This window comes from Athalia rosae, chromosome 2 (genome assembly GCF_917208135.1).
Source record: "Athalia rosae chromosome 2, iyAthRosa1.1, whole genome shotgun sequence".
Lineage (NCBI taxonomy): Eukaryota > Metazoa > Arthropoda > Insecta > Hymenoptera > Athaliidae > Athalia > Athalia rosae.
In genome coordinates this window covers 1,083,230-1,110,617 of record NC_064027.1, presented here as the reverse complement: position 1 = coordinate 1,110,617, position 27,388 = coordinate 1,083,230, and the positions used below count along the sequence as shown (strand labels likewise).

The window sequence follows — 27,388 nt, the reverse complement described above, 5'->3', positions numbered from 1 at the left end:
GCTGCTGCACTTTCCCAGATTTGAAAGTGTAATCAGCGGTCTTAGGGTAACTTGAATTCCGGCAGGACTTGTAAAATACGTTCGGGGCCCCGCTGTAATTAATAATTGCATAGAAAATAAGAAGAAGTTTTTCACCCTAAAATGCCATCATCATCAAAGTATAACTACCCCCCGTAATTTTAAGGGCCGGTGCTTCACAGAATTACCCGTAAATCTGATAATTTTCTGACTCCTGCTACTTTCCTGATTATTTCTCCTGAAAGATACTGCTTCGAAGAAACTTACGCACCCTCTTTCCCCAATTGCCGGCTGTTTGTGTAACCTTCTTCCATCGATGGTCAGTCTTCTACCACCCAGCACTGCCCTTTGGTAAAAATCACCTGATGCTCGGCTCCCTTGTAACGACATCCGAAGATAAAGAAAGGAGGAGAAAAGGAGAAGGAAAAAGCAGACAGCGATTGGGAGGAAAGCGCTTAGAATTCGGGTTCGCCGAGATCGACCTCGCAGACGCCTGGATCTTGGCGAGGAGGAAAAGGGGCCACGTTGCGTTGAGGGCTAGGAGTCGGAGGGCCTCGGAGTGGGTCGGGTTGTTCTGGTCATGAACGCGGTTGAGCTGCTTTTTGGTGCGCGCGACAGTTCAGTAGTCGACCAGGCACCGCGCGCGGCGTTCCCACTTGCAAGGGTTGTTCGGGACGGTTATTTTAGGTTCCTAGTGAGCACGTGTCGCAGCTGGGAATGCACCATGGACGTTTGTTCTTCGCCCATTCAAAAAGTGGCGTTTCACCCTCGCTACTAGGCCGCTCCGCGTCTCCGCGTCCCTTGGTAGCAGAATTTCGGTCCTGCTTCAGATTTCATCGCCGTTTGCGCCCTTGAACTTTTCATCCTTTCACGAACGGACGAAGGATAGCGATACCGGGGTGTAGATGAGTTTTGCAATTCGAATCTGCCAAGTTTGAATCGACGAAAGAGGCTAACGGACGGTGCGTTTTTCGCGAGCCCAGAGTGGGATCGGATCTGAACCCCGCGACTAATTAAACTCGAGAACCAGAGACGAGAATACATCGGGCTCCGAAAAATATCCGAGATATTCAGGCACCCTGCCAAGTGACCTCGAGTCGTAAAAATATATGGCTGTCTGAAAAATGGATAATTAAAGTTTCACTCCGCGGGGCTCGCTTCGCGCTACCCGCGCGCGTTTACGCACTCCGCGATATTCCAACTCGCAACCCAATAAGAACGAGTGGAGATATTCGGAAATTCCAAGACGCCGGATCCTTTCCGATCCCAATCATCGTCCTCGGGATCTTGCGGGTTCCGATTTTTATCAAGTTAGGATCATCAGCGACCAAAGTAGACCGCCATTTGGTCTCCAGCTCGGGACTGAAGCAGAACTGGTCTTTTATTCGATTCGGAGAATAAAGAAAAACCCTTTCCGATTATTTTCTCCGCATCGAAACCCGATGGGCTTCGATGTCTCGCACTCATCTGTGACGATATATTCTACAAGAAGTAAAAGAGAAAAGTTTTTCCGGAGTCGATTCGTCCTGTAGTTTCTTTCAACCACTCGCGAGCAGCTGTTTGCGGCGATTCTCCCGACCTGGGGTGCATCGTCCGCCAATTCGAACAATCATCGTATCTCACCCCCTTGATACTCCGTAGGAAGCGTCGGTAGTTGTCGGGAGTGGAGAAGGGTGATTTCCTGCTCGTTATGTGCCAGCTTGGATAACGCGAGGAGAGAGAAACGCGAAAAGTTCAGCGCGGTGATAAGCAGCTGAGCGCGGCAGGAAACGTAAAAACATCCTGGGAATGTGAAGATGTAAAGAAGCAAGAGCAGTTGAAAAAAAAAAAAATTCCGTTTCAAACTCCGAAGACAAGAAGAAGGAACCAGCCGGTCGCGCACATAGCGGGGGAAAAGATAATAAAAAAAGAGTACGACGCAAAAACAAGTGGAGAATACCAAGCTATAATCGCGGGCTTATCTTCCCGAAAACAACGGAGAGGTCAGAAGTGTCCCGGACTCGAGTGGGGAGAAAAAAGCGTGCTCCGAATTCCGCTTGTTATACCGGTTGCATTTACCCGAGTGTTTCGCGGTGGCACGGAGTTTGGCTTGTGCGAAATTCCCTCGCGTGATAGTGCTATAGTGCAAGGGTGATTCGAGTGAAAGTGAGTCGTCGACACGCGGCATCATCGGCTGACACCGGATTTAAATGTCCGAGTGGAGTGCAGAATGGGGACGGTGGTTAAAATCCTGCGCCAATTTTTACCCCTGATCATTCTCGGTGAGTATCTGGAGAATCGTCGAGAAAAAGCAAGGGGTAATACCGTTGCGAATGAGGCTCCGTATAGTCGATGATAATCTCGAATGTTCTTTATCCGAATCAGATTCGAACGGACGTCGGAAATATCTTTTTCGGTTGTTATACTCCATCTTCAGCGATCCGTTTCACCGAAAGTATGTCCAAGTTCTCGAGTTTGCGTGAAAAAAAAAATAATTTAGCACGCGTATACCATGAGATATTCCTGTATTTTCCAAAACCTTAATTACGAATGATGATATTGCATCAATTTTTCTTGAAAGCGATGAAAAAAGAAAAAAAAAAAAATGACTAAATTATTACGCACGTGGTGCCAAGAACGTCCTGACAGAACACCCGGTTAATTAACATGATTGGATTTGAGATGCGTGCATTACACATACCCGACATACCTGTGGGTAGAAAGCGCGTGAATTGCGAACACGCTTGCGCGCACCTACACACATATCCGGATAGGGGATGAAAGTTAGGTGTGTGCGGGAGTAGGTTAAATTCGTACTGAAAAATTCACACGATCTCGTAGCTTTCCGCGGTTTTCCCCGCAGCTGATGCTGCTACTTGGTTCGCGGACCCGGTAGCACGTGGCAGGTTGGAATTGCGAATCGCGTACGGTGGTACGTTTCACACAACCCCGCGTATATGCTGCGATTTTTTCACCCCAGGGAGTTAAAAGATAACAATGGTAATAATGATGAAACATGTCTCTTGGTTTCCGTCGTCGTGCAACAAATAGGATATACCACTGCAGCTGACGGGAGAAATTCGCGTGAAGCATAGAAAACGAACACTCAAGTGGAAAGGGGGAACGGAGAATGAAATTGAGGTGGTCCTCTCTATATTTGCATGACTGTCGAAATACCGCGTGGACACCTGACGCCCTTATCCTGGCCTAGGACGTCCGCGTTTCTAGCATTACCGACATTCCTATCCTCAGTTCCTAGGCGTGACAATGACGTTCCGGGCACGCAGATACCGTTACAGCGGAAAAGCTACCTCAGCTATTTTACCGATGCTCCGTAGGATCTTGCTACATAAACTGACCTACGCGTCTCAGGGTTGGTTGCTCGAGTTACGCTATTGCGTACTTCTCGACGAACTGAATCATTTTCGACCCCATAATTCTCGATGATTCTGTATCGAAACGTGCGAGCTTTTCACATATTCGTTCTTGATTCGACTTAATGGGTTGTTCCAAAAATTACGATCCAGTGATCGGACCCCAACCAGTCGAAGTAAATTTCTTCCGCGCAGTTTGTTTAGTGTCATTCATTTTTTTCATTTCTCTTCTCCGTGCTTTCCTCATTCCCTGCTCTTTTTGTTTTAATTTCGTTATTCAACATCTCTCCGCTGTACAGTCGGTTCCGGGTTCCGGGTTCCGCTCCCCGGTACAGCACTTCCATTCGTCGGGGGCATAGCCTAATTAATTGAGGTCACAAACTCGTTTAATTTTCCCGAAGGTAGGACGGCTGGGCTAGCTCCGTCTTCAGATCCTGGTCCTGATGAGCGCGCTCCCGTTTTCCTTTTCGTTCGCAACGTGGAAACCTTTGCGAGAGTACGGTGTGCAATAGGGAGACCCCCGCGTAATGATTTCAACGACGAAATGGCGCTGGAGCGCGAACCGGGAGTAAATGACATCTTTTATTCACAAATGACACCGGTCAACCCGCCACTCGGTTGGTTACTTGACCAAAGCCTCCCGTTAATGCTCGTTAGCGTCCCCCCCCCCCCCCCCCCCCCCCCCGATCCACGCCACTTCCTCACTTCGTCAGCTACATCGTTTTACCCGCTGTTACGTTACGCCTCTACCTGTATACCGTATAATGTATGAAACGAGTTCCCGTCATCACCTACAAACGTTTACGCAACCGTCCGACGTATGGGTACGGTATGGACACTGCGAATCGCGACAATAAACCGGGACGAACCGTGTTAGGGAGGAAACCGTGTAGAGAAGGAACGAGGGGGATCGAGGACGGAAGCGACAATTCCAGCGCGAGTACAGAAATGTTTTTTTTCCATCCCGGTCCGTAACGTTATTTTTCACAAACTTAAGGTCACCTCGGACATATTTTCTCATCGGTGCGGCTCAGATTTCTTTCCAGGGAGAAAATGACAGTTTTCGCGCGAGAATTCCGTTACAGCTCATACCTACTGTAACCTGAGCGTTAACGTAGTTGACGTGGGGGGCGGTACGGGGGGGTGGGGGGCGGGGGCGAAACCATTTCCGTCGCAGCCAGCCAACTTCCGGTCGGTCTGTTCCGGTACCAGAGCGTTGTACGGGAGTATCCGCGCGGAACGTATGTCTGCAGAAACTGCAGCAGAACCACGCGAATCGTTTTGTTACCCCAGCACGCGATATACAATAAATTAACGCTTGTACCTCGCGAATTTCCATGGATATGCTTTAGAGAAGAGAAGAAGAACGGAGCGGAGGTATAACTGGAGAATCGCGGGGACCTCGAGCGAAATAAAAATCCCGCGTTATTTATTTATTTATTTCTTTTTTTTTTTTTTTTTCTCTTCTCGTACGTAAATACAAGTTGGATACGAATCGCGGTTGTGGGAGAAAAAAAAAAAATATATTCGGGGTACGCGGATCACGTGGGATGCAGTAACAGCGTGTCCGTTACATAGTTCCCTACCTTGTTAAACGAACTGTGTATAATTTATAATTTAGCTTGCTTTGGGTTCGGCTGTCGGGAAACGGAACTGCGAGCGCGAGTAGCGCGACCCCCGGGGGGTGCGAGCGAAGGTAGAGGAGGAAAAAAGTACCTCGTCTGCTATGCATCATCTCGTTTGCGGTTAAGAGTCCGCTTCCCTGACCACGTCGGGGTAGGTGTACATAAAGTTCGCGGAGATGAGTTGGAACGGAGAAAAACCAAGAATGAAAAAGCCCCGAAACGCCCCCGCGTCGTAGCGGGGAAGACGCTTTCAGCTCTTCTGTCATAACACAATGTCAGACGTGCAACTTGATACGTGCTGGTTGATGTTAGCCGAATCGACCCCACACCTCTGGAGTGCAGACGAATCTTTTTTCTTCTCACTTATTCAGTCTCACTCACATTTCACATCAAGTAAATAGATGGACGCAAAAATTGCTGACATTAAAAAGATATGATAAAGTATCGCATTCGAACGGTGAAAACAACAGGAATTTTTTGAAAATAACTTTATCAATTTGCGAACGTTCGTCATGTGCGACAATAAATCGCAGAAATTGCGAATTTGAGAAAATATTTACAACCATCCCAACAGATTTTTGAAAATAAATGTAAATATTGTCAACAGATAAGCTCGGGAGGTGGTAATAATAGTTTTTGAAGGACGGGTAGCGGGTGAAATGATACGTGCTGGTTGATGTTGGCCGAATCGACCCCACACCTCTGGAGTGCAGACGAATCTTTTTTCTTCTCACTTATTCAGTCTCACTCACATTTCACATCAAGTAAATAGATGGACGCAAAAATTGCTGACATTAAAAAGATATGATAAAGTATCGCGTTTGAACGGTGAAAACAACAGGAATTTTTTGAAAATAACTTTATCAATTTGCGAACGTTCGTCATCTGCAACAATAAATCGCAGATATTGCCAATATGAGAAAATATTTACAACCATCCCAACAGATTTTTGAAAATAAATGTAAATATTGTCAACAGATAAGCATGGGAGGTGGTAATGATAGTTTTTGAAGGACGGGTAGCGGGTGAAATGATACGTGCTGGTTGATGTTAGCCGAATCGACCCCACACCTCTGGAGTGCAGACGAATCTTTTTTCTTCTCGATTATTTAGTCTCACTCACATTTCACATCAAGTAAATAGATGGACGCAAAAATTGCTTTCATTAAAAAGATATGATAAAGTATCGCGTTTGAACGGTGAAAACAACAGGAATTTTTTGAAAATAACTTTATCAATTTGTGAACGTTCGTCATGTGCAACAATAAATCGCAGATATTGCGAATATGAGAAAATATTTACAACCATCCCAACAGATTTTTTAAAATAAATGTAAATATTGTCAACAGATAAGCTCGGGAGGTGGTAATGATAGTTTTTGAAGGACGGGTAGCGGGTGAAATGAGAAGACAGAAAACGAAAAAATCAAACAAACTTTTCACACTCACGCTTTATATTGAAAACGTAGAACGCGTGGTGAGTCAGTCGAGAGGCACTTCGAGAATAATATATTTTCCTCCGTATTTTCTCGAGATTTGGGAAGAAAAAGTCGAGCTCTTGACGAGAAGCGTTGCGTAGGCAAAGAATAAGAGAAGAAAGAAGAATTCTCTCTGTAAAAATGTAAAAACTTAACCATATATACCTATACTGTACTATACCACATGAACCGTGCGCTACTGTCTAATAGTCGGCACTCTCCACATCGCGAGCGGAAGTCTTGAAAATTCGGAAAAGTTTTCCTCCGAGTCGAAAGCCGAGCTGGGAAGAAGAAAAAGGGAGAGAGGGAGAGAGGGGGAGAGAGAGAGAGAGCGGGCGAGGTACATCGAAAAGATGGGGACGGAGGGTGAACGGGATTCGAAGGGAGCTTGCGAAACCATCGGGAGCGCCCGGAGTCTTGGGCGAAGTCTACCAAGTGCGAGGTATACCGTAGGGCGTGCATGAACTCGCGGGCTGGCGCGCAACCGGCACCGACTTCGAACTTTAATAAATTTTACGAGCGTTGTATGCACCGGCTCTACATACGATTAAATTGCACCTGGCGCGAGCTACGGCTGCCGGGGTAACAAAACCTGTGCAGGTGCAGCGGCGGTAGTTTCCAAACGAACGAGGTGCCCCCGCCTCCGACGTCTTCCCCGTAATTGCCCCGATTACAAACCCGAGCCACCTAAAGAACGCAATTATCGTTACGAGATATTATTACTTCCTTTCACGGGTTAAGAATAAATCTGCGAGTATTAGCTTGCCGAGGAAATTCACGGCGCCGGATGGATTATGGTACGTGTACATAATGAGTAATCCTGATTCCGTGGGATAACAATCAGCGAGAAATAAAGAAGCGCGTGACGCTGGATGAAGAATAAGTCAATTACCGCTCACGGCTCGCACTTTTTTCACCCCTCCGCTTTCTCGTCCACTCTACATTATACTTACATACCAATCCTTGTCCGCTTCCGGCATTTCTTATCTCGCGCAACCCGTATAACCGCGACGCGCTTTTCAAGGGTTGCTTCATGCAGATTCCTTTTCCCGTTACTTCGGACGGAATTGAGAAGAGGAAAAGAAGAATCTGGAACCCTCGAGTGATGGTATAGATTTCCGCTTATCTTACTCCCTGTAACTCCGAGGGCCTCGTTATTGCCAACACTTATGGGAATCAAGTGGATCGAAGTTGATAGTTGGTTTTGCCCGGTGTTTTCTCGTTGCTGAAAATCAACGAGCGGCACTTGCTTCTGCGAGGGAAGCGTACAGCAGCCATTGCTATTCCAGCTGGTGTACTTTGGTCGCCAGTAGCGGCGGAGACGATCGATCCCCGCCGCGTAATAACTTTGACCGTTTGCTATCGTCGAGTTTTGGGGAGCGGACCAACAGTCACGTACCTATACACACTCGCCGTAAGTGCGGAAAGATTCGCGTTTCGTCACGTCTGTACAACGCGCGCGATTCGCTCAGCGAACGTCTGAACTTTCTTCACAGCTGCTTTTTTTCCTCGTCATTCTTCACTTGTGACGACGAAACGATCGCGCGAAATCCACGACCGGAAGGATAAGCGCACGTACACCCGTTCGCGAAGGGACGAACCGACGAGGGTTTTTTTTTTTTTTTTTTCTCCGTATTTATCTTCCCTTGTACTTTACCTCGTCTCCCTTGATCTGCGTGGCAAAATTTTCGACACTTCGCGGCAAGGATAGGCGAGCTAGAGCTTAAGGGGCGGCGGAGGCGGCGCAAGCTTTTCTCCCGACTTAGGTCCCTCGGGAGCGCGATGTAAGTTGGATAGTGGCTCGATGCAAGAACTTAAGGGTAGGTAGACACCGAGCGAAGTCGAGAAGGGAAGCTTATTGGCGCCTGTCGCGATCTTCTTTCCCTTACTTATGAGATTATCCATATGGGTGTGTGACTACTGTGACGTTCCGGAGATTCGGGGGCGTTGCTTTTCAACTTTGGCCTTCGTGTTAAAATGCAAATCTCCGGAACATTAGCGGTGACCCGCGAAAACACTTAGCCTTTGATTCTCCTCGACTTTGGGGTGGGAAATAGAATTTTTTTTTTCAACTCAGGAATTCGAATCTGCGAACCGGCTTCATCCATCCATCGAACCGATCGAGTCATCGCCAATTTTCGACAATCAGATTCGTTGAGAATTTCCGGTGGATTCTCATGGAACTTCTTTCTGCGTTCTCTCCAGCTGCAACCGACTCTCAGATTCGTCTTATGAATCTACTTCACCGGGTGTACCCAAGCAACCCCGCAATTCTCCTGATTATTTTATCAACCGGCAGCTGCATCAACTTCTTGTACCGAAGTTCAGCGCTCGGTGTCGGTGATGTCTGTATCAGCTTTGCGCGAAAATACATCTAAATTTAATACCTCACTCACACCTCTGACCCGGAGAATTCGGCGAAACACCCCTTTATTCGTGTAAATCTCCGCGGCCCCCTCGTTTCTCCGCTGCGTAACGATGTCGGGGGAAAAGTTTCGTCGCGAAAGTGAGCGCACGTGGATCGAGTTGCGTTTTAAAATATTCTATGGGTATTTTCGGTCATAGGTAGCATAATACGGAGTTCGAGCTGACGTCGGGGCGCGCGCCCCTTCGGGCATAAAACGGAAGTCGGCGCCGCGCGGCGTATAGGCGTCGTAATATTTCATATAATATACCGAGGGCCGCTGCCGCTGATCCAGGATGAAATTGAAATCCGACTATACAGCAGCCGCGATTCAAAGCCGAATATCGAGGACGCGAGAGTCGATTGATTCGCCATTGATCGCCTCGGATTCGCCCGTTCGCAAAATCGAAATACCCACAGCGTAACGTAGGAAAGCATATGTGTGCAAAAGGGCATTGATTTTTTTGCCGGTAGCTTTGAAAGGAGGAAAAAAAGGAGGTCGCTCGTCGTCTGCTCCCTTTACCATATATGCAAATATAATTTGCATGGATGTGGCTGCGAGTTCCGAGACGCTTTCGTGCGACCGTATAACTCGGTAGCGGAGCGAAGAAGTCGAAGCGTAAGTTTCCGTCGATTTGACAATGCGGGCCATCCGCTTGACTCGGTGCTTCTAAATATACGGTGCCTATACGTTGTCGAGTCGAAAACCCAAGCGTCACGTATACGCGCGTACCGTTCGCTGCTCCGAAAATGCACGCTCACATTTTTCGACCTCAATTCGTCCGGTGCCAGATTCGGAATCGGAAATCTGCCTCCCGCAGAAATAGTAGTGCCGCTGTGCCGCCTCACCTCCACAATCGCAACACTGTAACACCTACGTTTTCCCCTAAAGCTCCGAAGTCTAGTCGCCAAGAATCGCAACAGGTGGGATTCGTGGATAAATTGTATCGCTGCACAGCCTATACGTAGCTTCGACTATACTCGTATTGGTATACCTACGTCTCCTTTCAACGGCAATGCCCCCTCTAACTCGCAAGGATGCAATTCTACCCATACACGTGCGTTGTATATGCGTGCGAATCTCGCGAATTGACTCGCGAGAAACGAAGCTCGGTTGCGAACTCGAGTATCACCTATGAATCGATGGTTACGTAATGAATCAGTAAAAAAGGAGCCTCGAAGAATTCCTATTGAAAAAAACATGCAGATGTCTAGCTTTCGAAATGTCGTTTCTTTCAAGTCCGAAAAACCGATCTCGTATACGTCTGGAGCGTTCTCGACGTATTTTTCATCCGGTCGTTCAACGTTTGCGAAGATGTGATTCTCGTTTTTTTGCCGCTCGTAGCCGGGAGTTGATCTCGGGAATGAGACTCGAAATTGATAAATAGACAGTAAAATGTTGCCGCCCTGAAATAGGCATGTGGGTATTATGTTCGCGTCGCAACTGAGGGCTGGGCTAAGAAGATGAAGATTAATAACGTAGTTATTCGATATACGTTTCGTAATAAATGTGAAATGAATAATGGGTCTTCAGACGGTATTAGATGCCTACGTTATACCCAGTTTATGGGGTAAGTTCAAACGGTATGAGGATCCTCGGCACTCGTGCGTGTATAACAAACAGACACGGACTTACGGAGAATTACAAAGTTCTGTTAAGTGTCTGCGGGTTGCCGTGCAGCCGCAGACGTATATTCCACGATAACTTCGAGGAGTTTATGCTCCCCAGCAAAATTATATCCCCGCATTCCTAGTCTGATTGTAAGCTTATAAATATACATATATGTACGTTCGTCGACTCGCGATTCGCAGATCACGGAGCAACACGGCGAATTTTTCCGTGCCGTACACGCGTAACACCGTCTCGTCGCCGACTGCAATATCCCAAATTTTTCTCTATTTTATTGCGCGAAATAAAAAAACCAACGCGCCGTTTCTCATTCGCGAGGCAGCGCCCTGAAATTTACACCACCCCTGATAATAAAAAAGAAAAAATAAAAGTCTGTGGAAAAAAAAAAACAAAAAAATTAAATTAAATTTGAAGAAATGTATTCGCGTAAGTTACTTAATCTTCCCGCAAAATTCGGGGTCGCTGTATATATATACGGGAATTCGTGTACCCGACCCGAGAATTTAGCGCAGACTAAGGTTGATATACACTTATATTGTATACGGTTTGTGTAATAAGCCTGGACGTGCGATAGAATTACTGCCATGCGACAATTGTGGCATTAACAGGATTTGCAGGGTTTATTGTATCGCGCGGTTTATACTTACGAAGTGTCGCGCCTCGGTTTCGAAGAATAATTCCCGTATTCATTGTTTGTAAAACGGCGCTGAAGAAGCGTGTACCGGCCACTTGGTGAATTCATGAATCTCCGTATTACGGTCCAGAAGCGATATAATAAGCGGAGAAGTATAGTCGGCGCTTAATTGGCTCCGGGGTGTCCCGAAGGGGGCGAAACAAACTGCGGCGATTCCATTTTCAACGACAGAAACTCCGCGAAAGAAATATTCCCTGCGCATGACGATGCGATGACCGCGCGCGGTCCGGTTAAAAACCCCACACGTAGCGGAATACGAGAGCGTACCCATACATGCGTAAGAAGTACGTGCAGTGTACGACCGTAATTTTCCCCGGTGCTTCGTCTTCTCGAGTGCAGGTTGCGGGGAATCGGGCGCGGAAATCCCGCAATTAAAATGAGCTTTTACGTATAACCTGCGGACCCGTGATTCGCGAAATCCATCGAGCGTAACGAGACCCGGAAACCGCGAATTCTGCCCAGCGGCGGCGGTTCGGGGAGGAAATCGTGGGCGAAACACGGGACGGTCAAGGCAGCGAGAGAGCGAGAGACTTCGCCCGAGGGGATAAACGACGCCGGACACGAGGAGACAAAAGACGGGAACTAAAATTAATTGAAGGGTGCAGTGCGCCAAACACCCGAGGCCGTATGAGCTGATCAATTTTTGGAGAGGTCTTGAGGGGTCTTCGGGACCATGCTCGGACCACTTATTGACCGTTGTACGAATAGAAATTTCCAAAAGATACGATGGTTTGTGGGAAAATTGGGAATTTCGGCCCCTATGCATACCGGATAATTCGATCGATTTTGTAGATGGGATTTTTGGACCAAAGATGAAGTATTTTTAAAAATGATCGCAGGGCACTTTTCTTACGTATTCTGACCTCGGGAACACGAATCCGTTGGTCAAATTGAGCTACGAATTTTTCCCAACGAGATATCTCCATTTTTTTAGTCCAAAAAGTGAAAAATCAGCGATAACTTTTTTAATTTTATAACAAAAAATAAAAATAAAATCCAACTCTCGTTTGGTTCCACTATCTCTGCGGATTACTTCAAAGCAATATCGCAATCACTGCACTGGGCCGATCGTTATATGTGTAATTAGTAGATGATTAAAATGAAAAAAATAAAATAAAATACATCAAATACAGTTGTATCTGTCCGATAAATCTATTCGCGAAAACGTGCCCGATAAAAATTGCAATTTTAGCAGAAAAATTAAGACATATCGATTGGTTTTAGTCGTAGACCCACTTTGATTCACCGCAATCCATGCATGCGTCGAAATGTTCAAATTTCTCGGTCTACGAGGGAGCTAAACTGGAGTCAGGTGGCCAGCAGCGTAGCGTTTTGTTGTGAGACGTCACCTTCGGGGCTGAGCAGAGGTCACGCCCCACAACAAACCGGGCGCCCGTGGCTACCTGACTCCAGCTAAGCTCGGGTCCCATCGTCGACAGAGAAATTCGAATATTTCGACCCATGCATGGATTGCGACAAATCACAGTGAGTCTACGACCAAAACCAATCGATATGTCTTAATTTTTCTGCTCCCAATAGCGAATAATTGATGATTACTCGATCGATTGCATGAGTATATGATTTTGACTTTCAGATTTGGATTCCTGAGCTTATTATACGTGAGATTACTCTTGCAAAACCAACAAAAAATTCGATTTTTGAGCAAAAAATAAATCATTTTTTTAATTGGGTTTAATATGCTTTTCTCATGTATTTTGACCCCAGGAATCCGAATCTGAAAGAAGAATTGATCCATCTCTAAAATTGACCGAGTTATCGCTAATTTTCAGCTTTTTGGGGTCAAAAATAAAAAATTCATTTTATGGTCTATTTTAATGTAATTTGAGCTCAGGAATTTGAATCTGGAAGAAAAATTGATCTATCTGCAAAAATGACCGAGTTATCCCTATTTTTTCGCATTTTTTGGCATAAATTTGAGGATATCTCGATGGGAAAAAATCGTAGCTCAATTTGGACAACGGATTCGTGTTCCTGAGGTCGAAATACATCAGAAATGTGCCATACGATCAATTTTAAAAAATAAAAATTTTTTGCCAAAATTTGAAAAAATCGTAAGGGGTACCCCTTGGAAAAATCTCAAATTTTTGCCAAATTTTTTATTTTTGAAAATTGATCGTATGGCACTTTTCTTACGTATTTTGACCTCAGAAACACGAATCCGTTGGTCAAATTGAGCTACGATTTTTTCCCATCGAGATATCTTCATTTTTCTACTCCAAAAAGCGAAAATATCATTGAAAACCCGATGAAAAAAAATGTTAATTTTTAATCCTGAAATCGAGAAAAATCCAAGAGGACAGTAGGACGTACATCATCGAATTATTATTACCGCGGTCTCGAGGAGCAAAAGAAACATGATGAAATTTCGCAAAAACCTTACCACCGCAATGCGAGCCTTGCCAGCGTTGGCAAAAACCAACGCGAGTTCCTCTCATCCTCTTGATTTAGATACCGCGTATAGGTATACATAGTTCGTGATTATGGGTCAATACGTGGAATAGCTTCTGGGATAAAATATCCAAAACCCGTAAGAAATTAATTACACCCTCATGAAAAACCAATTTTTGTTTCAGTCTTTCCAGTAACTGCGGGATTGACGGGAATTGTGAGGAACAGTCATTCCAAGGCATTGGTTCCGAGCGACGGAGTCCAAAGTTCATACGGAGATCCGGGTAATTTCAAAAAGAGGTGGACACATTCCGCGGTGGAGGACGAGTCGATCGGCGGATCACCGTCAACAGTTCCGAGCGAAGCGTCGACTCCGTCTCTGTCCTCGTCTTTTTCGGTCACGACGATCGTCGCTATTACTCTTTCCGTTTCCGCCGCCTCCGAAGGACTTCGGATAGAGGAACGACCCTCGACGCCGACCTTGATGTCGACCGGCGTTCCGTCGACGACCCCCACCAACGAAGTCGGGTTTCCCAAAAACGGACCATCCGCTCGAGGAACCAGAGAGGCGACGGAACATCCCTGCGATAAATTCAAGATCGGCAATGACGCCAAGCACGAATTCTACAGTCCAAATTACCCGGACAATTATCCAAATCAGACGGACTGCGTCAGGGTGCTCGAAGGTGCGTGAATATCAGTCCTAATTTGTATTCGAGAAAAACTCGCCGATTCCATGTTCGACGAAAATTATCGTCTCTTCAGGGTTACCGATTTCCATTATTCCTTCGCCTCTCCTTTACCGTCGCCTCTTTTTCTTTATCTCCCTTTTCAGTCGGCGTTTATAAAGTATTGTAAAAGTATAAGCTGCAGCGGTCTACCTTATGATAAAACGTGCGGTCGGTTGAGCCGGCGCTTTGTTGGCTTATCGTCCGACTAGCTGGTGACGTGGGGCGTAACTCTTATTGTTAGGGCCCCATATAATCCTCGGATCGGTTTTATCGGACGACGTTTATTTTTTGTTGTCTTTTTTTTCTCCTCTTCGTTTTTCGAACGCGATATACGAGGGCCGCGGACAGGAGCGAGTGAAAATAGGAGGAGAGAGAAAGAGAGAGAGAGAGAGAGAGAGAGAGGCGGGTATACGACGACGTCAGGGAATGAGGACATTGAGTACCCCGTTGCGGGCGCGAAGTTCTAGATCGACTCGGGGAAAGTTGTGTCGCGTGCGAACGGACCGCCGATGAATTCCATATACCTAACGGAGCTATCCCGACATGTTTATACACCCGAGGCGAAAGGTTCGGCGACAAAGGATCTCCTCCAACGGCACGTCGCAGTCGAGACCGTAAAACAATTTAATTCCTGTTGGAGAGCCACCGAACTCGGTGAAGTCAACCGTTGGACGGAAAATCAAAGGCTGACAATGAGAATCGCCCGAAACTCATCGGCGTTCGACCTTGAAATGGACCGTTAATTGATCCGCTTAATTCCCCCGGCCTGGAAGACGCCGAGTCACCGAATCGACTCGAGTCCGAGCCTATTCAGAGGTCCCGAGAGTTATTTGTCGGGAATCGGGCTCGCGATGCCCGGGGGAAAATCCCGGTAGGGTAGAAAAACGGCGCGGTGGCAAACCCCCGTATACACTAGACGGGTAGTCGCGGTACGATTTCACCATCCCGCGAATTCTTTTCCCCGACATTCCGAGGGTGGCGGGCGCCTGAGACAGGAGAGATAACTCCGGGGCGACGCCTCCCCTCCCCCGCCTCCGAGTTTAATTGAACCGATCATTGTCCTTCGCGTATCAATCCCCTCCGGATTTGTCGGGGGCGATCGTTCAACGGATTTACCCTTACAGTGCCGGAATTCTTCCCGCGGAAACGCATGGTGCTAATCTCCGTACCGCTAACAACGACGACGCCGGCCATATTATTGTGCGTAGTCGCCGTGCACACGTAGGTAAATACCAACCGGTACACACCGGGTCAAGGAGGTTCAACGAACGCCCGGATTAAACCGGATCAATCCTCATTATCCCTAACGAACCTGTAGCGGTATCCTCTTCTTGAGCTGGCGCAACAACCGCTCCGATGACGGGCTTTTCTCTGGAAATTGGTCGGTGGAACGGGAACGAGGTTTGCTTTGGTTTTTGTACCCCCTCCGAGAATCGCGCGTGACCGATCAATCGTGGCTATTTAATGAGCTCGACTTCTCCGTCGCCTCACCTGCCCCTGCGTGCGCGGCGATTGCGAACGTTCCGCACAGGGGGGGGGGGGGGGGGGGGGGACGCGTTATCACCCTCGCGGATGCGATTCCCTCCGCAACGTCGAGAGTGGATCGGAGCGGAGAACGGATGTGCTGCGAAGATTCCGAGAATTCCCTGGAAATCGAGAACCATAAAACTCCCGAGGTATTGCGATGAGAGGAGGGGGCGTAAAGAACTCGACATTCTTGTTATAAAATACCTCCCGCCAACAGAGATTCGAAATGATTAATGTCTGTTTTCCCGAGATTCGTTGCAACGATAGTTGGAGAGCTTTTAATAAGCTCAACTCTCTCGTGACGTTCCATTTGTGTAATTCCGAGTTAATTCGAAACAAACTATACGCTGTTGAATATTTTGAATTAGCCGAATCTGTAACGATCTCAATTTGTTTTCAGACCCATTGTTTCTGCTAGAAGTTTTCAAGTTTTTTTTTTACCTTGCTAATAACTCAACAACTCGCAATCTAAAATTATTACGAAATCCGACGTCTGGTCTCGGCTATCGGCTTTTTTTTTTTATCCAAAATCGAAATCGTCCCCAAGCCTCTCTTCCCCTCTTTTTTCCTCGAGGACACTCGCCGTGAGATTTTTTCTCGCAGATTCACCGGTATAGGGGGGAGTTGTGCGAACTGCAGATTGCACGAACAGACAAGGACGAAGCTCCAAAGTATATATTCGGATAAAACACGCGTATAGCGTATATGTCGATCGCATCGATACAACCGTGCGCTTCGCTTTTCTTATCTCAGTCAGAGACGCGTGCGATTCTTTTGTGACATCCTCGTGACCCTGATAAGAATAACCGAGAGAAGGACGTTTTCGATTCGGAAAGGTCGGAAGACTCGACTCGGGGGAGAAAAAAAAACTCCGAAGGGGAAAACAAAAAAAAAAAAAAAAAAAAACAACTGAACAATAAAAGGAGAAAGAGGTAAGGAGTATCGCGTAGCGGTCCCGGAGATGGAATCGGCAATTCGCATTCGGATTCGGGATGTTTACCCTCGTATTCGTAAACACGAACCTCCGACCCCCGAGAATAAACTGCGAACCGAGACTCCGCGTTCGAATTTCGATCCGCCCTCTCTTTTCCAGTTCTCTTTCTCGTTTTTTTTTTTTATTTTATTTCATTTTGGCGGAAAAATTTGACGTCCGCGAGCCCCGGCGATGTTCCTCGTCGGAGCTCGATCCGAAGCAAAACCAGTTAGCTATCCCATCCAACCGTCCATCGATTGTTACCTATAGCTGAAGCTGTACCTTATCCACCTACTTCCTGCCCCGTATCTATCGGAACTTTAGTCTCGATGCGTCCATCCGCAACAAGTTAGAGTTTCGGCCTTGGAACGAGCCGAGATGTCCTCGTCCGCAATTTCAACGACGGGGAAAACGGCTATAGGTGCAAAGTATGAAAGCCGAATGAAACTCTTGAAATATTTTCAGTTATAGATTATCGGAGCGAGCACTTCTTAGTAACCTCACAGGCCAAGTAGCCGGAAGTAGGGCAGTTTCAAGTTTACGATCCATTAATTCAGCGCGGATACGATTTGCCGCCGTAGGAGTATATGTATTTCCACGATCCGGGTACAGATATTATGAACTTTTATTATCGCCTAGGTAATTCGCGCAGCGAGCTCACAGTTTATCTCACGGTATGGCCGAGCCGGCCGGCCCGGCCCGGCCCGGCCGTCTACCCTATACACGGTTTTGCTCGAGGGAACCGGCTCGCCGGTAATCTTTAACGACGATCTTTGACGCTTAACTTTTCCCTTTAACTCAGCTGATGCAGCTTCTTTCCACTCTCGAGTCGTGTTTATTTTAACCATCATTTTGTTCGCTCGGCCGTTTTGTACATTATACATAGTATACATATACATATACATGTATATACGCCGTGATGCGGTATGGGGTGCAAAAATGGGTACAACGAGTTTCCGCAAAACTTTACTTTCTTTCCGCGAAACTATCGCATGAGCTGTAAACCGTATCCGCGTATACTTATATACTTATACACACAGTCGTCCCCTTTTTCCGCATCGTCTTTCTAATAAAAACAAATAAATATCTTTCTTACTTTATTTCTTTCTTTCTTTCTTTCTTGCGTTCCTTTCCCGCAGCACTCGTTCTCCTTTCTTTTTCATTCCCCGCCCCGACTGCTCCCTCGTTCTACAACTCCGGCTTTTTCTGGCTCCCGCACCTTTTTCTCGACAACTCGTACTCCCCGCAACACCGAGTCCCACCGAACGTCTGTCCTCTTTGGTTATCCGGGGAATTATTCAACCCCGACGGATCGTTAGGATTCACTTTATCTGCCGTTTCCGCCTAGCCAGAATCCGGGTCTAAGAGCCCCGTAAAATACGGGGATGATGGGGCGCCGGTGTAGCGCCGCTTTCCACACGCTTCGCGGCTTTTCCACAAAAATATTGCCATAGTTTTGTATGTACCACACATAAGAAGAAAAAAGGGGGGTAACGAAAAAAAACAAAAAAAAAAAAGAGCCAAGCGAATAACCCTGGTCAAAACTTTGTCCTCAACGTTAACAATGAGTCAGACGCTCGAGGCCACAATTCCATGGGTCAGTTTACACTGACCGCCTTGTTAATAATAATACAGGCAAGATCGATTCAAAATATGTAATACCTGAGTCAAAGGAGGCGAACGCGTGGAAAATTCTGGACCAAAGAAACGGAAAAATCAAAATCAGGTCGCAGGTTGAAACGTTACTCGTAATCAGGAATTGTATTATTTCGTCGGGTGTAACGTGGGCGCGGAATTTACAATCCACTTGATAAATACCCAGACAGTGAGGTCCGTTCGGACGTGGGTGGATATACGGGAGGGGGGAGGGCAGTCATCGCCGCGGGCTGTTTTACGTGAATTCTTATATTCGGTATGAAGCGGTTACCAGGGGGTGAGGGGGGGCAGGACTCGTGCAGGATGTTTATTCTTGTGATCGGCAACGGCAACGGTGCGTCGCCGCGCAACGTCTGCATACCAGACGGCTGGGCTGGTCGAATGAAAAATAAATCGAGCAAGCTTCCCGAGGACCGTCCGAAACCGACGTTTTTAATCGACGTGTCTGCGAAGACGGAGAAAAATACATCGGAATTTCATGTACGAAAATTGTTTTTCACTTAGCTTTGTACATTGGCCCGCAGTTAAAATTGCGCGAACGAACGTCGCGAAGTGTACGAGGTGTACGAGGTATAAGACGATCTCTCGTTCTTAGCTAGCCGCGGAGACGCGGCCATGAATGGGATCTAGATTTGGCCGATGGATCGGCGGGGGGCCAAAAAAGCCCACGCGAAGTATTCGACCGGCGTAAATTTAAGATTCATCTCGGTGGACTTGGCTCGGTGCGAAGACAGACTACGATTCTGATGTAGACGGAGCAACCGTATACCGGAAATACCCATCTTACAGTGTTCGCTGTAACGTCCCCGTTACCCCGCTCCGTCATTTATCGAAAATCAGAATTTCAAACCGTTTCAATTATACGAACGCCCCGACGACGGACTATTAATAACATCGAGAAATGTTTATCCGTAGCTGACGGTTGATACGCGTATCGTTTGTACGCGCGATGATTATTTCTATCTTCTGGGAGCACGGAGTTATCGACGAATGTTTCTCGTCGTCTCGCAATCAACTCCGAGGCGAACGGACTCGGCGGGCCATCTTCAGCTGATATCCGATGCGACTTATACTCGCGCCGCTCCTCCTTTCAAATAAATCTATACCTCGGTAGAGGGTTACCTATATCGGGAGGTACGGGCGTCTAATTTCAAGACATACGTTCATCGCCTGCTCGGCTGGATATAGAAAACGCTGATCCCTTGGCGCGGCTTATTCTAAAGAAATCCTTTTAGCCGTTCGGGGATTAGCCTCATCTCGAGATCAATGGTCCGGCGTGTGCCGGTCTCTATGAGTAGGTTACAAGAGCCCAGGTTGGTGAACCCAACACAACGCAACACGTCGGAAGTTATCCTTCCGCGTGCCGCAGCGCTGCAGGTGCTCCCATGTATCGAGCTTTGGGCCAGAGTGCCGTACCACGTGTAATGGATATGCTCCTCCGAACATCGCCTCTGGTACGTGCGGGGTCGCAGATGCCCGCAGCAAAATGCAGTAAATTGGACGTTGTTCGAGTACCGGCTATTCGATTTACGGGGTTTCCCCTCCGCTGGGATAATTCGGCGTGTTGACGGGCTGCTTTACTCTAATTCCGCTCGATTCGCCGCCGACCGTCGGAGTTCCGTATCTCGAATTTACGATTGTTTTCTCATTTCGGCAAAGTATGCTCCGATTATAGTGTACCCCTCAGATGAGGCAAACTGAAGATTTCGTTTCAACGGCGGGTCGTACCTCTTTGAAAAACTTTCATCCGTTCTCTGCCTTGATGTGGCTCGCGGGGGGCCACATCACGGCGGCACCGGTGGTTGCTCTTCAAATTGAGTTACCGTCCACTCCGGAGGCAACGGCCCGTCAAAGAAACTGTTTAATGCCATCTTGGGTTCGGCAGTAACTAAAGTCGACGGCACCCAGTCGCGCGTGTACCGATTCTTCCTATCGCGATTCCCGCTTCTCTTTCGTTGTCTCTATTTTTCATCCAGTAAAACGGCGATCTATCGTATTCCGTAGCGGACAAGGGGATGTTACTGAAGCTCGACTTCCGGGACCGTTTCGACCTGGAACCGAGCGACGATTGCCGGTTCGATTTCCTCGAGGTACGAGACGGACAGCACGGGTACGCCACACCCCTTGGCTTATGGTGCGGCAAGCAATTCCCACCGGAATTGACGTCAAAGACCAGATTTTTGTGGCTCAGATTCCGCAGCGATGAGAACATCGAGTACGGTGGTTTCAAGGCCGTTTGGAGCATGATACCCAGACCCACGCACGGTGAGTATTATTGTTTTCCGACGAGTCCTCTCTGCGCGTGCGAGAAGAGAAAAAAAAAAGAAAATTCTTATCCGCTCCTTCTTACCTCGTTTTCAATCTCGCGCCGTATCGACTTCCAGCGGGAATCCCACCAGAGCCGGAGTCCTGCCTCATCAACGTTACGGGGGTCGAAGCGTGGATGGGAAGTGCCGACGTTTTGGATCGGAAAAAAATATCGGAGAGGGACAGCCTCCCCCTGGACTGTATGTGGGTGGTGACGGTGGCGCAGGGTTGGAAGGTACGAGCTATCCGGGGAGCCTGTCAAAGTTTTTCCGACGTTGTTATTCACGGACATTTTTTTTTCCACAATTTGCCCGTACAGATTCAGCTGAACTTCACGGAATTCAAACTCCAGAAGCCGAACGAGTGCGACGCGAACTTCGTCGACGTTTTCGGCGAACGTACCGACATACCGTCGAGACTGAATAACTTCTGCGGCAGCATAGCCGAACTCGTGAGCAGCACTACGAACACGGTCTTCATACGGTTTTACGTCGAACCCAGGGCCATGAACAGCACCTTCAAGTGCCTTATGACCGCGTTCCGCGAAAAGGGATCCAATGACAAACGTGAGTACGCACAGCCGATATCGATTGTTTGGGTCGAATCATCGGGACGTGGAGAAAAATCATTCAGTAATGCATCGATGGGTGGGTGGTTTCGCGATTACACTCCTTTCGTCGCCGATACCGGAGATTAAATTCAATTTTTGGAAAAATGATTAGTTTTTTTTCCCGGGACGTAACACGCGAACGGAGTGACTCATGGTAATGGCCGTAGGGTATACGTATATGTCCTCGGAATAGAAAAAAGCGTTATTCGGGATTGGCAGAGTGCCATTCACCGAGGGGCCACTGCAGGTCCCCGGTCAAACGAACGTCGTTCTGCCGCTAAGGTCGAATGACGAGTTTCGGCAATGGGGGCTTGCTTCACGGGACGCTGTAACGTTATCACTCGCAGCCTCGAGTCGATGACGGAGAAAAGAGAAAAACAAAGCGGTAAGAAGTGAGGAAAGTTTCCTCCGCAGTGATTCGCTCGTTAAATTTTCCAGCCTGCCACGAGGATGAATATGATTGCGAGGACGCCAGATGCATAGCGAGCACCCTCCGGTGCAACGGAAACGTCAACTGCCGATTCCGGTGGGACGAAGACGAGCAATTATGCGGCGTAAGTATAAAAATTCCTCCTACCCGACGGTGCGCCCCGTCCACTTCGAACTGATTTCCTGAAATTTTTCTACCCCGCATGACCATTACGCCGAGCCTCTGTACCCACGTGGTCGCTTCGTTTTTTCGCAACTCTCGTTTAGAAAAAAAAAAAAAAAAAGCGCTGATTACCTCTGCACCGGATGTGCAACGGATAACGAAATATCGCGTACAGTGGCCGTAGTCTGTGTGAAACTTCGACGCGCTTTTGTTGGGGTGCGATTTGACGTCCGGCGAACGTTGGGCGATTAGCGCCCCGTTCCGTTTTGAATACTTACGGGATGTAACGTAGCGTGCACATACTATTTTACACAGGTGTGTGCGCGTATACCATATATCTGTACGGACGTTTATCGAAAAGCGATCGAACGGTTCCGTCCCTTGCATAGGTTGCCGCAACAATGTTCGTTATCTTCGCAAGGGAATCGGGTCGATACTCCCGGCCCCCCCCTCGGTTTTCGCTCTGGCGTACCTACCGCGAATTCGCGAATATACACGCAGGTGGTAAGTGCCCCGAGTTTTGAACAGGCTGAAACATCTGCCCTCGAGAAACATCACTTGCCACTCCGGTGCTCCCCCGTTTACGACTCTTATATACTATTTTCAAACAGTATTGTATTATTCAGAATGCAAAAACTCGGGCTAAATTAACTCGGTGAAAAACGAAAGAAACGAAAAAAAAAAAAATTTCTCTTCCCCGTTCCGCCCGCGTCGAAATCGACCGTTATATTTTTCAATTTCGTATCACGTTTCACCTTTGACATTGCGAATACTCGGCGCCTTCGAATTTTACGAATTCCACGACGATTCGAACGAACGGCTTACGTACAGGTGTGAAAAATGACTATGAATACGGAACAAGCGTAGGCGAGCGGACAACGCTCGCGTTGAATTGATTATCGAGTTACTCCAAGTTTGTCGCGGAAGGTAGCGATAAATAAACCAATCGAGATTTATAGTCCCCCGTCGCAGATATGTGTATAATAAATTTTTTTTTCCGAGAGGTGCGCGCACCCCTTCGGGCGAATTTTTCTACGCCGTAGTAACGAACAGATGTACGTACCTCGGCCTAGTTGTAAGCGTTGGAGGGAACGCACACGAGCAATGTCGTAGCTACGTACCGTCTCCGGTGGTGGACATAAAACTGGCGGAGGGTCTCCCGAGAGAATCGAGCGTAAATCTATCGGACGTAGATATTTTATCCTTTGGCCTCCGCGTTTCGACAGTAAATTGTTACCCCGCATTTATCCCCGTCCCGTCAACCTCGCGTCAGCATCGAATCCAAACAGATGTGCAATTTTGTGCCTTGCAGAAAGCGAACGTCGGCCTAGCCATGGACTCGGAGCACATCATAATCATCCTCGTCGTGTTCTCGCTGATCATATTCGGGATGAGTTTCGCATTCGTCTTCAACTGCGTGAGAAAACTCATCAGGGACCACAGGATAATACAGGTGAGTCTCCCTGCCGACACAACGTACGTCGCGCGTTGTTCACAATTTCTGGCAAATTTTAAGAGGCGTTCGTTGAAACGGCCAGCGATTCGTCGATCGATCGAGATACCGAGTTACGCCGATGAATGAAATCGTCGGAGTAGTTAATCCCAAATGGAATCGGTAGAGCAATCGCTCCGCAATTATTGGTTCACTAGCGATTCACCCTCGGTTAATTGAAATCCGGTCTGCCGTGCCCGTTTTCGCTCCCATTCCCATCCCTCTTCGATTTATCTTCGCACATATTTGCCAACCCTCCCTCAGTTATACCGTGTAGTTATGATGACATAAAGACGGCCCATATGTCTATAGAATAACTACTCCGCGTATACACATACAACGTAGCGAGGAGCTCGAGCCTTCGATTTTCAGGTGGTACGCCTATAAGCTAATTGTTCCCGTCTCTGCAATTTCCGCAGGAGCACATCCGGCAGTCCCGGGAAAATCGTCTCGACGAAATAGGTCGGAAAACTACCCCCTGTCCTCTGGCCGCCACTCGAGTCGATTCCCGCGAGCGTCGCGGTTCCAGCGAATCGCCGAGTCTCGAGGTCGTCCCGAGCAAGGAACTGCTCCCCCCGCCGCCGCCCTCCTCCTGCGCCCTCATGGCCCACGAATACGCCAGGGAATTGCTCTCGAGAGAGGCCGAATACTCGGCGATGGAACTAAACGACATTCACCGGAGCAACAACGCGAGCAACGCCACTCAAGAACGGCTACAGGAGTCCAGCGAGGAGCCGGAAACTAGGGACAACTCCTGCCAGACGAGAGAGAGCCTCTTCGACGGGGTGCCACCCGCCAGAAGACCTACACCGGCTTCGCAGTGCTCCGGATGCGGTTGCAACCCCTCGTCGACCTGCCTCCGTCACAGCTCCCTCATCGCCGCCGGCATCCCGCCGCCACCCCACGGATGGTCGATCCACGACCCGAGGTACCCCCCCGCAGAACCGCCCGATTACTCCTGCAGCTACCAAAGATTCCAGAGTCCGAAACCCGCGCCGCCCAGGGACAAGTACCATTCCCCGAACAAGTACGCGAGGCAGAGTACCTTGGACTCCGGTACGACGGTCGGGAGTTCGCACAACTCTACGGGGAGCGTACCCTCGACTCAGGGGACTCAGGGGTCGCACGGGGGCCACGGAAATCAGGGGGGGAAGCACCACGGCGACCCCAGGTACAGGGCGGAGGCGGTCATCGAACTCCCGGAACAGGATAGACGCCCTTTCAGCATCGAGAGTACGAAGAGCGCGCCCGACGTCATCGCCACGCACTGACGACGGGGGGCTGGGGGCGAGTGGGAACCGTACCGTCGACGGCATCCGCGCCGCGTCAGCGTCGCGACGCAAAGCTCCCTGGACGACGACAACGAGGAATCGGGACACCCCGCGAAAGACGAAGAGGACGAGCAAGAGGATTCCTGATCCACGGCCACCCGGTCCTTCTATCCCACCTGGCCCAGGGGCAGGACTGCGATTCTTTCGAGGGAACGTGCCGTGGTCCGAAACCCTACGAGAAATGAAGAAGAAGTCGGTGCTTCCGTGAGGTTCTAATCAGAAGTGTGCGCGAAAAAATCCGGAGCACGGTGATCGTGACGAACACTTGTGTAATCATCGACGAGTCGATTGATTTATCGGGTCTCTTTTCGATAAACCGGCAGCGAGTCATTCGTCAAACCAAACCCGCCATAAACCGAACTTTACTTTAGATTTCCCGACGCAAAATTCCAAAGTTTTTTAGCTGAATGGTTGAATACATATCTTTGTAGTTAGCGGATAAATCCGCTTCACTGGGACGACGATTTGGATACGCAATCTTATCGTTAGTGTACGAAGCACAATAGCGAAGAACTTGTGCTCCACTTTCTCGAGTGTACGCCAATCAGTGCCGCCGTTTTTTTCAGGACGACTTTACGGTCACGGCACTTCGCTTTGAAATTATATCGCTACACAGAAGGCAGGTGGAAACGACAATAAAATACGGGGCCATCTCGTTTCACATCGTTTTCGTCGGCTCGAGAGCGTTGTACGTTTCGCGAGACGGAAACTAATCAGCAAATTTAATACGTCGATCGCGCAAACTCCGCGTATACGGGAGTAGGCAGCTACGTAGGTAGACGTACGCACCTAAGTGTACCCTTCGACGGATCCGCGGAGTCCTTGAGAGTTTAACCTTCCGCCGGTCCTTTGCCCATAAAAATCGTCGCTCGCTCATACTTTAGCTCTCATCGTCCCGGTCGTTGGGCACCTTTTTACTACCGCTCGTCCACGTTATCGTGCAATTAGGTGCAGCATCTCAGGAGTTCCGGGGTACGTCTGGAATTACCCTTTACTCGGTCTTTACGCAATTCCAAAAGATTATACTTCTTCAATAATTGTTCCCCGGCACGTCCCGCTCGTCAAACCACGCCTGCGTCGTGTATCGAGGGGGCTGTAAAAAAAAAAAAAAAAAAAAAAAAGAGCTTCGGAAGGAAAAGGGTCAAACGGAAAATAAAGAATCAGTGCTGAGGAGGCGGATTAAGTGAGAGTGATAAACCCGGGGAAAAGCATTTATCGAGTATTCGACGGGCCAAAGAGGGAGAGAAAGAAAAAAAAATATCCCAAGTGTTCTTGAATTCGCAGGGAAATTCGAGTACCCGTATACATATATATATATACATTGTGTTTCTAGGTTCGTAAAATTCTCCCGAACTTCGAGGATTCGAATAATTTCTCATACATTCTCACGCGTTACCTTACCCGCGAACTTTCAATTTCCGTTCGAACTATTTTCACGCCTTACCAAGTTTTTTATTCCAGTTCATCCGCACGATAGTGTCAAGTAGCCATCGGAATTACGCGCGGTAGAAAATAACCAGACGTAGCTGGGAGAAACCCAATATTTTTCCATTACGATTCTAAAAATTCGCGCGAACGGCTAACGTGTATGATGGATTACGTATTTCCAAACTGTCGAGACATCGGAGTATTGTTTTTTATTCTTTTTCTGTGCGTTTGGCGTGAAATCCGTGGTACGTAAAAAAAAAAAAAAAAGAAAATTGCAAAAAAAAATCTGCACTCGTTTTATCACGAGGTAGAGTTGCGTTTCAGCATTTATCCATCTGAATATACCCGACCCGACTGACGAGAGAATTTTATGTAGCGCGATAAGATAAATGGCCGAATCGCCTTGACTTTGGCTTTTCAATAGTAAAATAATCGCCGACTCAATACATGAGCTACATTTCAGAGACGCCGCTCGTAGCTCGTTGATAATTTCATATAAATAGATATAATTTGTGCGTTCGGTACAATGACGAGGTATATGAATGACAAATGATACGTACATACATATATACATATAATATATACTTTAAGGATATCCCTATATATGCGACCAAGAATAATCAAATTAGTCAATTATACGTACCATTAAAGATACACCTATATATATATACATACGATAATTTTGTGTAATAATGTAAATATACAAATTGTAAAACATTATGTAAGGTGAAAGGAGTTGGAACGATTAATGAACTGTATGAAATTAAAGTATCGCACGTACACCGTTAGGTGCAGTTTATAACTATTATTACTATTATAACCAGCATATTCGTACTCTTGTTCTTATCGATATACACGCTTATTGATGAAGTGAACGGAAAAAATTGTACACACTTGTATATAAACTGTTGCCAGTCAGATGTGACAACATCTACGGATACGTTACGTGTAAGATAAGTTTTGTTCCGGGCGGATCGAAATTGTTGAGTGGGGGAAAAAATGAAAAACTGACGAAAAAAGGGAGAAACCAATAGATATTAAAAGAATTATGAAAATTTATGATAATGATATAAATAAATAACTGCGAGTGAAAATGTGTCATGTATAATAAACGGTACTTTTCGAATATGA

At 47.5% G+C, this 27,388-nt stretch overlaps 1 protein-coding gene across 1 annotated transcript; it reads left to right on the top strand.

Moving 5' to 3' along the window:
* The first annotated feature begins 638 nt into the window (after positions 1–638).
* LOC105691422 lies at positions 639–27,388 on the top strand. The gene is made up of 8 exons (XM_012409884.4): positions 639–2,279; positions 13,796–14,296; positions 20,502–20,762; positions 20,882–21,039; positions 21,124–21,370; positions 21,853–21,968; positions 23,319–23,459; positions 23,918–27,388. Exons 1-8 carry the CDS (start codon positions 2,228–2,230, stop codon positions 24,767–24,769), a joined length of 2,328 nt encoding a protein of 775 aa, XP_012265307.2. The 5' UTR covers positions 639–2,227; the 3' UTR covers positions 24,770–27,388.